The sequence below is a fragment of the Mirounga leonina genome, unplaced genomic scaffold (assembly GCF_011800145.1).
Source record: "Mirounga leonina isolate KUSES-001 unplaced genomic scaffold, KU_Mleo_1.0 Mir_174, whole genome shotgun sequence".
NCBI classification, from domain to species: domain Eukaryota; kingdom Metazoa; phylum Chordata; class Mammalia; order Carnivora; family Phocidae; genus Mirounga; species Mirounga leonina.
Window position 1 is genome coordinate 64,494,492 of NW_023270451.1, and position 16,178 is coordinate 64,510,669.

General features: G+C 37.4%; 1 protein-coding gene across 7 annotated transcripts in view; it reads right to left on the reverse strand.

The window, feature by feature from the left end:
* Positions 1–10,886: 10,886 nt before the first annotated feature.
* POT1 (protection of telomeres 1) overlaps positions 10,887–16,178 on the reverse strand; it is an 82,249-nt gene continuing 76,957 nt past the window's right edge. For all 7 annotated transcript variants that reach the window (XM_035021032.1, XM_035021038.1, XM_035021033.1 and 4 more), the window contains one exon: positions 10,887–15,365. In XM_035021032.1, coding sequence (XP_034876923.1) covers positions 15,253–15,365 — 113 coding nt within the window. In that variant the 3' untranslated portion in view covers positions 10,887–15,252. The remainder of the gene's footprint in view (positions 15,366–16,178) is intronic.

The window sequence follows — 16,178 nt, forward strand, 5'->3', positions numbered from 1 at the left end:
TCCTTTCTGATGGCTGAGTAATATCCCATTGTATATATGAACCACATCTTTATCCATTCATCTGTTGAAGGGCATCTCGGCTCCTTTCACAGTTTGGCTATCATGGACATTGCTGCTATGAACATTGGGGTGAATATGTGCCTTCTTTTACTATGTCTGTATCTTTAGGGTAAATACCTAGTAGTGCAATTGCTGGGTCGTACAATGGGAATATTAAGCTTAATGGTGTCATTGAGCTCCCTAAGTCTATTTTCATTTTTTTCCTCTCTCCTGTTCAGCCTGGTTGCTCTCCATCACTCTCTCTTCCAGGTCGCTCATTCATTCGTCTGCTTCCTCTTGTCTATCCCATCTAGTGTATTTTTAATTTCACTTATTAAGTTCTTCATCTCTGGTTCTTTTTTGTTTTCTCTTTGTTGAGGGTCTCACTGAGGTCCTCCACACTTTTGTCAAGTCCAGTGAATATCTTCATGACTTATTTTAAATTCTCTATCAGGCATATTGTTTATCTGTTTTATTTAACTCTTTTGCTGTGATTCTTATTCTTTCATTTGGTACATATTCCTCTGTCTCTTCATTTTATCTAACTCTCTTTGTTTCTGTGTTAGGAAAGTCAGCTATGTCTCCTGATCCTGAAACTAGTGGCCTTACGAAGAATAGGCCCTATAGTGCCCTGCAGTGCAATGTCTCCTGATAATTAGAACCTGGTGGTTCAGGGGTGTCTCCTATTATGTTGTACGTGCCCTGCTATTGTGGCTGAGCTGTATTTGCCTTCAGTCCTGTCATCTGCAATGGCTCTCTTTGCCTATTGTGGGCTGAGTTTGGTCCTTGTGTTGTTAATGGGCCAATCTGGGGCCACCTCGGTCTTGAGTTGTGTCAGATCAGGCACTTGCCAGAAATGCAGAAGTACTGAACTGCAGGGCACTTTTCCTGTGTTGTTCCTTGAGAAACTTTCATTGGTGGGCGGGGCCTGCAGTCAGACCATATGTCTGCCCCAAGCTCACTGCTATGGCCACAGTTGGACTGGTGTGTGTGGTTATCTTTCCCTCTCCACAAGGCAGGAGTCACTTTGGAGTTGTGCTGGCCCCTGGTGGAGCTGCTTGCAGCTGCCAGACTTGTGACACTGCTTTGGATGGGCTCCAGCCAACAGTGTATTGAGGAGGGGGGTGCAGGACTGTTGGAGAACACTGGGGCAGGGCACATGGTATTAGCAAGGTTTGTGCAGGTCTGTTGTGGGAGGGGACCTGGAGCCACTTTAGAAAACTCCTGCCACAGGGTTGGAGGGGTGAGTCTCCAGGAGAGTATGGGGGCAGGGAACATGGTGCCAGCAAGGTCTTTGCCGGTTTGCTGTGTGAGAGGAAAACTCCCACCAGGTACTGGGTTGGAGGAGGCATCTCCACAGGAGAACATGGGGACAGGGCACACTATTAGCAAGCTAGGGGGAGAGTGGTGGCACTGAGCCGCCTCCCACGGGTGTCCATGTGTCTAGCCTGGTGGGTAGGGGAGGGAAATGGTGCCCACCAGCCCCTTTGTTCCTCAAGTCTTCTAAAGTTCTCTGCCCCTCCAGCACATGCTCTGAGATCAGTAAATAAATCTCTCTCCCATATAGCCCAGATGTTTCTCAAACTTCTATGCTGTATTTCTGAGGGGGTTGTTCGTTGTGCTATTTAAGGGTGGGGACTCAGTTTCCTCTCATTCTCCAGGCTCTCCCAGAGCAGAGCCTGCTCATTTTTAAAACTACACGTGTTAAGCCCCACTGATTGTTGGGCCCCTGTGCTTTTCAAAGCCATACGTTATGGGGATTTGTCTTCCCTGTGCCTGGGGTGTCTGGCTTGAGAATCTTATCCTCTCCCCTCCCCTCCCCATGTCTGTGGCATCCCTCTCTCCTATTGACAGCCCATGGGTCCATTTGGCTCCTGACCATGTCTCTGCCTTTCCTACCCATTTTGATGTGGCCTCTTCTCTACATTTAGCTGTGCACAGTTTGTTCTTCCAGTCTTCTGGTTGTTTTCTGGATTCCTTACACTAATATGGGTGTTATCTAGTTGTATCCATGGGACAAGGTGAGATTAAGATCTTCCTGTCCATCATCTTCCTTGGAAGTCCCAATCTGATTCATTTTAATCAGAGAATCTCTCATTTCTAAGAAAAGGTCATGAAAGAAGAGAATGACATACTGGAGAGAACCACAGTTTCAAATAAATACATTAAGACAGTGGAGAGAGGTCTCATCAATTGTTATGTGTGGGGAGAAATACATAAAGAGTAATTATTTGATGTGATGAAGGTGTTAACTAATGCTATGGAAGTAATCATTTTGTAATATATAAGTGTATCAAATCAACACATTGTACACCTTAAATTTACAGTGTTATATGTCTTGACTTTAAAAAAGGATGACTGAAGAGTGAATGGACGACCATCAAACTAAATTAGACCATTCTCTGCCTCTGCTTATTTGAAATAAAATCAATATTAACAAATCAACCTTAACACATTTTTTCTTATATGAGGGAACACATCCATAAATATTTATTTTGCTATTTTGTTCTACTACTACAGAAGAGCAAAATCTGGTATTTAGGACAAAGTTGCAAATAATCTTTGTTATTTTATTTTGTGGGGGAAATTTAAAGGCCAAATATATTTGCATGTGAGATCAGAAAATGAAGACTGCTAAAACCTTGAGAAAAGTTTTCTGCTGACCTTAATGAAAATGGTTTGCACTAATTTTATAACAAATAAATACCCTGATAAGCTTTACAAAAGCATCTTCTTTAATTCTTACAGAAGTTCACTGCAGAAGACAGGTAGTTAATAGTGCTTCAAAAGATGACAGATATATTTATACCTCAACCTGGAAAAAAATGCAGACCCAGGAAATAGAATCATCTGTGGTAGATAACACAGTAAGTTAATGTCAGAACCAATAAGATATTTGAGTCCAGTTGACTTTTCTCAGTTATAAGAACATTCCTGGCCTAGCAGAGATTCCCATTCTACTCAGAATCTCACACAGAGTTGTTCAATTTGTTCATGATAGCCACAGTGGATTATGAATTATTATTGTTACAGCAGATATTCATGCATATATGTTAAGTGAAGAGACAAAAGACTCTCCTAAATGAACCATGTAAACTATTCAGTAAAATTCACTGAGTAACAAAACTTTTGAGACTAAAAGTTGGAATCAAAGCTTCCCTAAACTCATCTAAATTCATGCCTGGTTTTCAAATTTTAGAGGAATATTGGCTTTCCAATAGAAACAGTTTTCTTGCTTTTGTTGTTGTTGTTTTAGACTATTAGGATATGAACGGGCAAGAACAAGGACAATTTGGTTTGGGTTTAATGCAAGACTAATCTCATAGAACTTTACTTATGATACCTTTACTCAGATTTATTTGGGCTCAAGAGGAGTTGCTCACTAAAGAGATATGGATAGCGGCTATATAGAAAAACTGGTTAGTATTCTGACATTCTTCATCATACTCATGGCTTGAATATTATGCATCTGATACAAAGTATTTTAAAGGTTGCAGCCTAAAGCACATCTCTGTTACATGTGCAGTAAGTTTTCATTTGGCATCACAAGCCCCAAATTCATCCCCTTTTCCTTGTGGAAAGCAATTTCAAATAAATTTCATATGGAGGAATAAACAAATCCAAAGTACACAAACCACATATATCTGCTCAGAGTCAGTGAAACAGAAAAATTTGAGTATTGCAGAAAAGATCTATCTAATGGATAGATTTTCTGCCCATCAAATCCAAAACTGCTAAAGTGAAGGCAATGACATGTATCAATTATCATAATTTTATGAGTAAGGTTTAAATGGCCTATTGCAAGCAGAGATTTGAATTTCTTTGGTTATTTCGAGTGTAAATGTTATTTTCTCTGTAGCGTGATTTTGGTATCTATTTAAGGGTGTAGCAAAATTTATAATCATTAAAATCATGGCCCAATTCACAACTAAAAAAGGCAGCAAAAATTCCTGTCAAATCTTTTAATATTAACTTGAACTTCTATTCATCCACAAAGCCCTAACAAAAACTACCCTCATCACCAAGGACATAAGAAATAATAAATTCTGCTTAATGTTAACCTTATGAAAATGTGTAAGACTTATTTTACATAATGTTAACTTAAAATCAGCAATGGTTTCCTTGAATTATGCAGTACATCTAAAAGCCCAGTGGAATAAAGAATTTTTCTAATGATAATTATGAATTGATATTTCAACTATTTAATAACATCTTTATTTTTTTTTTAAAGATTTTATTTATTTGACAGAGAGAGACACAGCGAGAGAGGGAACACAAGCAGTGGGGGCGGGAGAGGGAGAAGCAGGCTTCCTGCTGAGCAGGGAGCCCAATACGGGGCTCCATCCCAGGACCCTGGGATCGTGACCTGAGCTGAAGGCAGACGCTTAACGACTGAGCCACCCAGGCGCCCCTTAATAACATCTTTAAATGGGATTTGCAGCTTAATTAAAAATGATAGACCATAGATAGTATTCTACTTTATTGAATAGATATTAAATTAGTGATTTTACACAAGTTCTAAATAGCCTAAGCATTAGTAATGTACTGGAGTTCTTCCATTTTCCTATCAATCCTCCCTGGAGACATTGGATTCATTTTAACATAATGCCTCTCTTAGGTGAAAAGTGGAATACCAAAAGCCAGAGTGCTCTTTTTATTCGTTCTCTCTTTATCTTAGAGAGTAGCATCATGCTGTGAAGACTACCACAAACACTATGATACACTGAGACTGCTTTTCTCAAGCTGCTTCAGAAAACCACTTTTATTCTGCTAGGGTCTCTTCTCAACTATGCATAAAGTTACAACATGTTTATGCTTTAGTCCAAATATCAGCTGATAACATGATCCTCCTAGGATCCTGAAAAATACAGATAAGTTTAAAAAAAGGAAACAGACACCAAACTCCCAAACTGTCAGCATTCTGATGGGTTCTGCCTGTAATTTTTAGCATGCCTGTGATTTTGAGGAAAGGGACTCCCTTGTTTACCGCAGCATTTCCAGTTCTCATCTCGTCACATGCTCTTAACAAAGTAAATGCTCAGTGAAATTTGCTCACTGAATAAATGCATTTGATTTACATACTGAAATGGGGCCAAACTGTTAATATACTTTTTTCATGTAACAATAAATATAAGAATGTTCTAAGATTCTTCTAAAACATGATCTTTGAAGGTTGCATTATATTCCTTTTTTTCCCCCCCTTAGGTGATCAGTAATTTATCTAATTAGTATTCCGGGGACATTGTATGTAGTTGCTTCTATTTTTTTTAAACATCATTTTTTTGGGCATTCTCAATTTTTCATAGTTTGTAAAAAAGGAAAAACTGACAGCAAGAGGACAGTTTTTAAAAAGCTTTAAATCTGTGCCACGAAACCTTACAGAAAAAGTTTAACTCCTAACAATATATTAAAGTGTTTTTTTTTTTTTAAATCTTCAGAAAAAGAATTTCTAATACATAGATGGGAACAAAAGAGCACAATATTTTTTATCTATTGTCTTTGGATGAAAGGCCTTTTGAAGGCTTTCTCATGATCCTCTAGAGAGGTAGATTCTAAATAAACATTGTAATATAGAATTTATCTATTTAATTTATCTATTTAATTCATACTACATACACAGAATCATAGTTGTGAATTCTTTCTACAAATGGAAAAAATCAAATTAATTATTGTTCCAAGGTTGGAAGAGGTACCTAAGAGAATCTGGACACTACAGAAGTACATTATAAATTGTGAAGGGTCATTCAAATGTACATTATTATTTAAGTCTGTAATTTTCCGTTTAAAATATCACCTACTTCCTAAAAGAACTGCCGGGAATGTAAACAGTATTAATGGTTACATTTTGGTTTGCCAGAACACTAGTGTTTGACCTACTAAGACTGAAATCAATAGTTAAAAAAACCTCCATTCAGATGAAGAAGGAGCTAAGTAATTGGTTTTCTTCTTTCTTAAAACACTGAAATGACTGTGGACAACTTAAAAGTTCTTCAAGAAAGATCTTTCAGATGCCAAAGAGATAGTCTCATTTTGGAAGAGGAAAGAAATGATTTTAAAAATCATCTGGTTCGCTGGTTTACAATCTGCATTTCTGAACTATTGGAGGACTTTAGAAAAGCAACAGGTAGAAAGTGAGGTTTTTAAACTATTTTCAACATTTCAAAAAGCTTTAAAAATTGTACAATTACCATGAGAAATCTGCGCTGATTCCTTGCTTTTGTTTAGGATTAGATGAATTTAGTTAGCACTAGTTATATTAATCAGACCAAGAGGTACAAATCAGGTAATGAATGTTTGCAGAGTTGGATTCCCTTATAAGGGAAGTAACTGAATTATACCACATGGTTTAACCTCCTCTGCCATGATCCTGCGGGTGTAGTCCTGTCTGAAAGATTTGTCTTACCGCTGCCTTACGATAACCAAATGTTGTGCCATAAAGACTGAGGAATATACATGCAAGCCAGGTTTCAGTAAATTTTAAATACTGAACATGTGTCCTCTTTATAAGAACAAAATCTTATATTCTGAGACATAAATTATGTGTCACATGCTTTTTGTGATCTTAGAGTAGAAAGTAATTTTGCACATTCAATATTGGAAATTCAGTGCTTTCAAACAGGTGTCAGTTATGGTCTGTGGAACCATGAAATAAGCATTAAAGTATCTCACCAAATATCCTGGCATAAGAAATGCATCTTGATTTGCATTTAGATTTAACTAAAACCATAGGGACTCAACACTAATAGTGTATTACATCATTATTCTTTGTTTAAATCTCTATTATAAGAAGAGACAGGTACATGGAGTCATATAAGCCTACTCCAAAATTAGATGTTACCAAACATTAAAAAAAAACTTTCCTGAGGACTTTGTGAAAAATAAGTGATGGCTAGTGACTTAATATAACCTTAAATATAAAATATAAAAGTATAGATATAAAATATAAAAATAACATTAAATATAACATCTTTTGAGTAATAAGAGCACTAGGAAATCCATAGCTTTATTTGTATTTTAGTTTTAAGAGACTCAAAGAAACTGAAGAGACTCTTATAAACTGACTATACTGCCAAAGAATTTCCACATGACATGAAATTTACAGATGACATTTTCTTCCTTTTCTACCATTGCTTCAGAGTTGTGTTTTTTAATCAAAACAAAAATATTTCCATTCTTTTTTAGTGCTTGCACACTGTGCTAATTTCAAATTCCTCCGCGTGAGAAGCTATCCCCTATTTTAAAGTAAGTATCAGCCTTACTGGCACATAATGATGGATGTTTATCTTGAATTTTTCTTTCTCTTCCTTCTCACAGTAAGACTGAGATATTGAGAAAACGGGATTTGAAGTAATAAAACTATCCAAAATGACCATATCAGCAGAGGATTCTTTGGTCAGTTGGTTCAATGCTATTCACTCCATTCCGTTCCCATTTCTGTAGCAGCTTCACTAGATTGGACCTGAAATGACCCAAGTATGTAGCTGTTTCCCTCTGTCACCACTGTAGCTGGGTTTGCTTGGACATTAAGGAATCAGCAAAGTAGAATAAAATAAATCCCAAATCTTCTTTGTAAGAGAGTAGCAGTAAAGAGGATTCGTTTTTGTCACCAAAACTTAGGAATAATATCAAATCCTTTATGAGGGTTTCCTATGTTAAGTGTTTTTCATATATAATTTCATTTCATCTACCATGGGGCCCTCCATGGTCTTCTGAGGTGGGCACTATTACTACTCAGTTTTCCAGAGAGGATAACCAACTTGCTGGAGGTCAAAAAGCTAGTGAGAGTGCGGCCAGAGATTTAATCCGTGCAGTCTGGAGCAAGAGCTGAGGGTGACATCCCAGGATCTGATGCTTTCAGAGCTCCTTCCCGAGATGATTAGAATATGAAGTCACGGTTAAGACCCACTGACTGGTCCAGATGCTACATCGAGGTGCTTCAACTCAAAACACTTTCAGGATAAGGCAGTTAATATATCTGAAGCAAGCAGATACAGACCCCATCCTCTAACTTCTAGAATGGTACTAAATCTTTTACCTGCCAAGGAATCACCTGGGGAGATTGTTATAAATGCAAATTAATAAACCTCAGCCCCATAAAATCTTTGTTCAGTCTCCATCAAAACTACCTAGGGGCGCCTGGATGGCTCAGTCGTTAAGCGTCTGCCTTCGGCTCAGGTCATGATCCCAGGGTCCTGGGATCAAGCCCCACATCGGGCTCCCTGCTCAACGGGAAACCTGCTTCTCCCTCTCCCACTCCCCCTGCTTGTGTTCCCTCTCTCCCTGTGTCTCTCTCTGTCAAATAAATAAATAAAATCTTAAAAAAAAAAAAACAAACTACCTACATTTTATTTTTAAATGCAAATTTCTGGGTCCATGGTAACCACTGCTCTAAAATCACTTTACATGCTAATACATTTTAGTATTCTCAGACTTTGAGTCTGGGCTCTCAAATAGGAGATGATCATTTTATTCATTCGAGAAATATTTCCTGAGCATCTATTATAAAAAAGGAATGTGTAGGCATTGGGTAAACAGCAGGGAATAAATCCAACTCCTTCCCCAAGGAGTTCATATGCTGCTGGGGAAGGGAAACAGTATGAGCAAATAAATATATGTCACATGGGTAAGTGCAAGGGAGAAAAGTCAGTCAGGGATAGGCTTTCTGATAGGGTCACATTGCTACAAAGGATGTGAGAGAGCGAACCATGGAACCTGGACAGAGCTCAACAATGTCCAGCCTGAAGAAACAACAGAAAAGTACAAAGTCTGTGAAGGGAGAGCTTGCATGGTATGTTGAAAAGACAAGGAGACCAGTGTTTGGACAAGAGAGAGAGAAGAAAAGTAGTAGTATAAAATGTCGAAGAGGTGGTAAGGAAATGGACCACATTGAGTGCTGAAGGCCAGGTAATCTCAACTCTGTGTGACATTAGAAAACACTGGAAAATGACATTATCTGCCTTATGTTTTAACGGATCAGCCTAGATACTGTATAGAGGATATACTGTGTGGGGAAACTATAGGAACAGGAAGACCAACTGGGGAGCTATCGCCGTAGTTCAGGCAAAAGAAGATGGTAGCATGACCAGTGGTTAAGAAGTAGTCAAATTCTGGATATATTTTAATGAGCGTACCATGATGATTTTTCAAATGGACTGGATATGGGCCATGAATGAAGAAAGGGATCAAGGATGACTAGATCTAATGTTTTGGCATTTAGAGCTTAGTAAATTTGGTATAGGTAAAATACACTCCCAGCAAGTTCCTAGCCGGGTACCAGTGTGAAGCTTGTTTTATTTATAACTTAAGCAACATCTTCCATGGAGCACTGAAGGCAAAATACAGGAGTACATATCATCCAAATGACTGTGATTCATTAAAACCCATATTCTTCCTGACTTGAAACACTGAAAACAAGACAGTTATTTCATTACCAGTAACTAGAGTAGGAAAAGGTAAAAAGAGCTAATTTTCTCAGTGATATTTATATCAGGAGGGAGTTGATTTTTAATACCAGAAAAATACAAGCTTTTCCTGTAGTAATTAATGCTTCTAATAATTCTTGAGTATGTGGAGATATTGGAAACATTTTACATTCATCATTAACAATAAAAAAAAACAAGAAAGTACTTCAAGTAAGAGCCAAAAGGTGGACAGTCCATGGAAAATTCCCCTGTTCTATTTCTTCCATCTTCAGAGTTTACATCCTACCATTTTGGATCAAATTTCTGCATTTTTAAAAAGTACTATTAGTTACATAAAATATTCTGTTTTGTGTGCCTAATATAAAAGTCCACCTTGCTACTCTTTGTCGAGATAAATAAAAGGTTTGTATCTACTAAAGATATAAGAACTTTGTTAATAAGAGCAATGTAACCTGTTGCATTTTTCATGTATAGTTAAGTTTTGTTCAAAGCCTATAGTATCCCTTAGGTTAGGAATAATGAATTGTTTTAATAGTAACTCCCCTATTTGGCTCTTGTCTTCTTGCCCTATTTCAAAAGATTGGGTCCTATGTCTGTCTTTTATTTTAAACCATCTGAAATTCTTTGTGGATACAGATACCGTATGAATAATAAATGAATGTAAATGTATGAGCTGACTTCTAAATACATACCTATTTTGTACTCTGTATTCTTTTTCTTAAGCTCCATTCAAGCTTTGATCATTGTGCAGAAATATTTGTCAATGATTCCAAAATTTAAGTACAAGTTTATTGCTCCTAAACCTAATCTAATGGGAATAAACACACAGGATTTCCTATCTAACCAAATAAAACCACAACTATGCCTATCCACCGCAAGCTATGTTTTCATGTGACTCACAAGTTAATACTTTTGATTTTAAAATGTGTTCTCTTTCCTAATTACTGTTACGGAAGCTTGAGACAAAAAGTCATTTAAAAAGTAGCTAATTTGGTACAAGATTTTAAATTCTAGAAGGACTCTGCCCTCCAATGGAGGACAAAGATCTGCTGAGGAATAGAGTAATATGTAAAAACAAACTGACATTTATCTGCAAGTTCATATTTCAAAGAAGGGAAAAATCATTCTGAAGGAATAGGAAAAAAAAAAAAAAAAGGTATATACCAGAGATTCAGGGTTGTATATAAAAATGTACTTGTTTAGGGCGCCTGGGTGGCTCAGTCGTTAAGCGTCTGCCTTCGGCTCGGGTCATGATCCCAGGGTCCTGGGATCGAGTCCCATATCGGGCTCCCTGCTCGGCAGGAAGCCTGCTTCTCCCTCTCCCACTCCCCCTGCTTGTGTTCCTGCTCTCGCTGTCTCTCTCTCTGTCAAATAAATAAATAAAAAATCTTGAAAAAAAAAATGTACTTGTTTAGAAACTGTAACAATATTTGATGGAATATATTAATAGATGATAAGAAGGCTTTCAATGAACACATGCTCCAAATCTTCAGACTACTGTCAACAGATGAAATGAAAGAAACTTTTCACACAAGTTGAAAACGTCTTAAAAATGTCTTTCTTTGGTAGTTGTGGACTAGGTTGTCAGGTAAATTCTAATATAGTACCCTGCAAAGTGAACTCAAAGCACAGAATAAAAGCAAGCATGTGCACGCACACGTGCACACACATGCGCATGCTATACCAATGTGCCTTTATGGCCTAGATTTCAAGGGGAAAAAATAGACAGTCTCTGAACTATCCATGTTTCACCAGCTGGCACATCTGAGGGAGAGCTCCCATATACATTAATGCATTATCCTTATCACTGTAATTGATACCTAACACTTTCTCAATCCATCATATGCAGTCCTGAATGGAAGGACATTTATCTCCATGTAAGATGACCATCACTTCGAAACCCTAAGTGATCTCAAATTTCTTAAATCACAATACTGCAGAGAAAAATAATACATGGTGCTACTGATTCATTCCCTGGCTGCCAAACGAAGATGTGATCTCACATACCTGAGCACACTGCAGACTTCCTGTTTAGTGAGTTCTGATACTATTTCCAAGTACCAGAGGGAAGAGAAGAAAGATTACTAGGCCCAGATTTTACCAGCTGACTAGGTCTTTTTCCTGGAGTGGGAAGGAGGCTTTGACGCCATCCAGAGATCCTGCAGGGCAAACACGGGAAGACATATCTTTATTTCCCCTCTAATGATGTTTTAGAACTTTAGGGTGACTCATCATGGCCATCATAAAGCCTTTTTTGTAATGAAAAGCCTTACAGGAGGCATTCTCCTTTCTTACATTAACATAAATTCTTCTTTTTCTACAATGAGTCCTTTGAAGCATTAAAGAATATCTCAAGACAACTGTGTCATGGCAGAGTCCTAATCTGTACTAAAAGTTGGACAGGTCTTCAAAATTCTCATCACCTAAGAACCTCCAGTAGAAACAATGAAACCAGGTCCCAGGGGCTTCAGATTTATTTAAAGGGAAAATAACACCAGACAAATCACAGACTAAAGCAATAATAATAAAATATTATGAATAACTATAAGGCGATAAAGTCAACAGAATAGGTAACATGCATACATTCCTATAAAAAATTCCAAAACTGTTTACAGTAAGAAATAGAACACTTAAATAGACCAAAAATCAAGATAAAAATAGAAAGTGAAATAATCAGAGAATTCCCTAAAAAGTTACTTACGCTGAGTAATTACAAACAAGTTTCTCCTTCTATATGTATTGTTATAAAGAACAAGGTCTACTTTATAAAGTGACAAAAGTTGCAGAAATATATTTATAGCATGATGTTATTTTTAAAAAGTATACATACACATATTTACCCATTCTTAGGGAAAACAGTCTGGAAAATCATACACCAAACTGTTAAAAGTGGTTTCCTCTGGGGTACTAGTTAGAGTAAGAATTAGTTCAACTTCATATACTTCATGCTGTTTCAATTCTTACAAATACGTATTACTTTTATTTAAAAGAATTCTGGATAAAAACAAAACTTGGTGAAATACATGGTCAAAATTCAAAACACTGAAAATAATCAGAAGAATCCAGCTATTTCCCCAGATACCAAGGAAAGCTTCCAGAAAGTGTAGAAGAGAATTGGCTGGATTGAGAGTCACAAATAGTGACAAACTCATGCTTTGACTTTGGAAACAGACGAGCACAGCTGGTTAAAGATTCTGGCCCATCTCTGTGACCTGCAAGTAGCTACAGCCCAGGAACTATATGGACTCAGAAACTGCGCAGCCAGTGCCCCATTGTGTGGAGACTGCTTTCTCAGGTAGACAGAGGTGTATTCAGCTTCTTCTAGTCCATTCACACCAGCCTCTCTATATTCATTCAGAAACAACTCCCAAAGTGCAACACGGCCAGGTATAAAAAAAAAGAAAGGGGGGAGGAGGGGGAATTATGCACTGCATCTCGGCCGGTATAGTTCCCTCAAATAAAGCAGTATAATGGAGTGTAGGGACAGAAAGAGCATGTGAGCAGTGCACTTCTCATTATTGTGTAATCGACTGCCTCAGATTTTCTAAGCTATGCCTTCTCTTCCTCATACTGAACAGAGCAGGGGCTAAAGAGACAATCCAGTAGTATCTAATGGATGCTGCAGAGAATGGAATTTGAGCAAAAGGCTATACACAAACTACATGCTTAAATTTATGTAATTTTATATCTGATAGGAAGGCTACCATTATTTACATGGACAGTAAAGGGGACATGGCTCAAATCGGGGCACAGTGAATGCCTGTCTACTTGTTGCTCCAGATACAGAATTCTCCTAGCTTTCCCAGGTCCTGATAAAGGTAAGATGCACACATCATTACTAGATAAACACTAGGTATTAATAGAACTCTTCTTGTTCAAAGCTGAAAAGCTAAAAAACAAATGAGGACAATGTGAGGGTTTACTAAAAAAAAAGAGAAAAGAGCAATGACCTATCCCAGTAAAGACTCATGTGAGGAGTTTTATTTTATCAACTTGGAGACAGCACTGTGACCTGACGTACCTTCTGACCCCTCCTCTTCTAGACTCGGTGCCTCCTGAAGAGAAAATGGCTCCTGGCCTTCGTATCCCCAGCATACCATTGATACTGAAATCAATCAGTTCATTCACAGGGTTCCTAAAACTTTTCCCTGAAGATGTTTTGAACTAAGAGTTTACACCCAAAACAGCAGCATCAGCCTCTTTTTCTACCATCTCCGACAAGATGGTAATTCAGTGATGGGAGATGGGTAGTTAGGTCTGGGGATGGGCTAATGTACTCAGGAACTAGAATATGGAATTATTATGAGCAGAGGAAATTGAGTATTTGAACCTTTTTTGCCAATAAAATGTTAAAAGCCTTTTGAGAGTGTAAGAAAACATAACACTGACTCCTCTCATAATCTGTTTCCAATGTTACTTCAAATACGTTAAGGGAGGACTCATTTGCAGAAAACCCCATGCTAGCTTGTTGCCCCAGAATCCTGGCATGGTTGGCAGTGCAGCCTCTGAACACAGATTACCAGAATACACGTACTGACTAGCACTTAGTAACCATGTGAACTTCGTGAAGTCAGCTCACCAAGCCTCAGTTTTATCAGGAAAATGGTTGTTGCGAAACTCAGATATATGTTAAATGCTTTGCACAGTTCCTGTTGTATAGACAGTCTTAAGAATCTGCTATATTGGCATTCCTGCTTTGATTCTTTGCCTCCAATCACGCCTCAACTCAAAAAAGGGCAAATAAAGAAAACAGGTGAAATATGTACATTAATTTATTCTTCACTAATACTGAACTAGGCATATGTGTATGTCTTAGTCTTTACCAAATAATATACATACGTCTATACATATATACAAATATATACAAGTATTTGTATAAAACTGAATATTCATGATTTTAAATTTCACAAACACTGTCAGATAAAAAGCGGACTACTCTTTGAGTTAATATCTCATTCCATGTTCAGTCTGAAATATATATTACGTAAGACTATTAAAAAAGGGTAATGTAAGTCAGTAACATTGTAATAAACCTGACTGCTTTATCAGATCAAGGTGCAATGCAATAACTTCTAATATCATGTAGAGAAACAAGCAATCAAAAGCACACAATTCAGGTCTTAGAAAATGGATTTATCCTAAATTGGTCTATAGCACCGGAAGACAGCAACTCTGCCACATAGACCTAAAGTAAACCACTCCTGTTAAGTACGCTGCAGCTCACTCAGAAGAGCACTTCTCCACAAGACTACTTGTTTAAGCAGATCCCTTTGTGCAAAACCAAACCGCTAGCCGTTACATACTTTGCACTCAGTAAAAGCTGAGTGAGTTAACGTAAGGACGTTTTCTAACCCCATACCCATGCTAAAATCATTAACAATGCTGAACCAGGGTAGGAAAAGAAGCCAAGCACAGATGGTGGCGGGCAGACAAATTAGTGGCTGACACATGGAAAAAACAACAAGGAAAGTGATTTTTAGTGTAGGGTACAGAACAGGTTCTCCGAAAGGGCTGCAAGGGGTGAATGAAGACAGTCCTTCTTTATTCCCCTTTCTCCTTTATGCCCCTAGCCGCCACCATACTGGAAATTTTGAGCAAAAGGAACATTTTTAACTTATTCACAAGAAGGCATTAAGATAACACAATGTTATTTGTGAAAAAAAATGTACACTGTGGTTAAAATGAAAGGTAAACTATATAGTTAAACCTTTACATGTTTTATAACAATCTCACAGAAAATAATGTTTTCTAAAATTACAGTATTTTACATATGCTAAGCTGAATGACAATATTAGATTACATCTTCTGCAACTGTGGTGTCAAAAATCTGATAGCAAATTTGCTGCTCTGTTCCACTTGTGACATTATACGACTTGATGAAGCATTCCAACCACGGATATGCATCTACAAATGAGAAAAAAATGTTACTTAACCATTAAAACTAAACAAATATCTCTGAAATATGTATCTAAGCATAATGCTTAGCTAGAAAAATTAAAATTTAATTTAGCTTGAAAAGTAAATACACTTACCAAATTTAATATTATCTACTCTTCCAAATACACACTGGTTTCTTGTTACTGTTTTGTAACAATCCTAATTTGATTTTTTTTCCAACAGAAAACAATAATTAAATGTAGGGTTTTCCAAATGTTTGACAACAAAGGTAGCAGCCATCTCATTCCCAACTTTTCTTCCTTTTCTTCCTGCTGCTGACCTCCCCAGGTTTTTTTGTTTGTTTTTCTTTTTTTTCTTGGTTGACTGCAAAGAAACCGAACCTGAGGTTCACATCAGCTCAGGCTCTTATACACCTGACTAGCTGAAACTCCCATCAGGTACCAGGCACTGAGTCCAGACAATGTTGGCAGCTGTAGGTGCTATTTCCAAGCTTCGGTCATGACAGCAATAAATCTATTTAATATTTCTAGAAAAGTTTCTTAATGCTTCTTCAAGTTCAAGTTTAAAAGTCACTTAATATAGTCAATATTGGCAAGAGTCAAGCAAGACAGGCACTCTCCTCCACTGCTGGTAGAACTATAAATAGGTAAAATATTCTTGAAAAGCAATCTGGCAGCATGTATCAAAAGCCTACCAAACCCGTGCTTTTTAATGAGACGTTTATTTCAAGAAATCTATCCAAAAGAATTAAAACCAAAATCAAAGCTGCCATCAAATAAAAGTATGTAAGTTAAACCTTGTTACAGATGTATAAAAGCT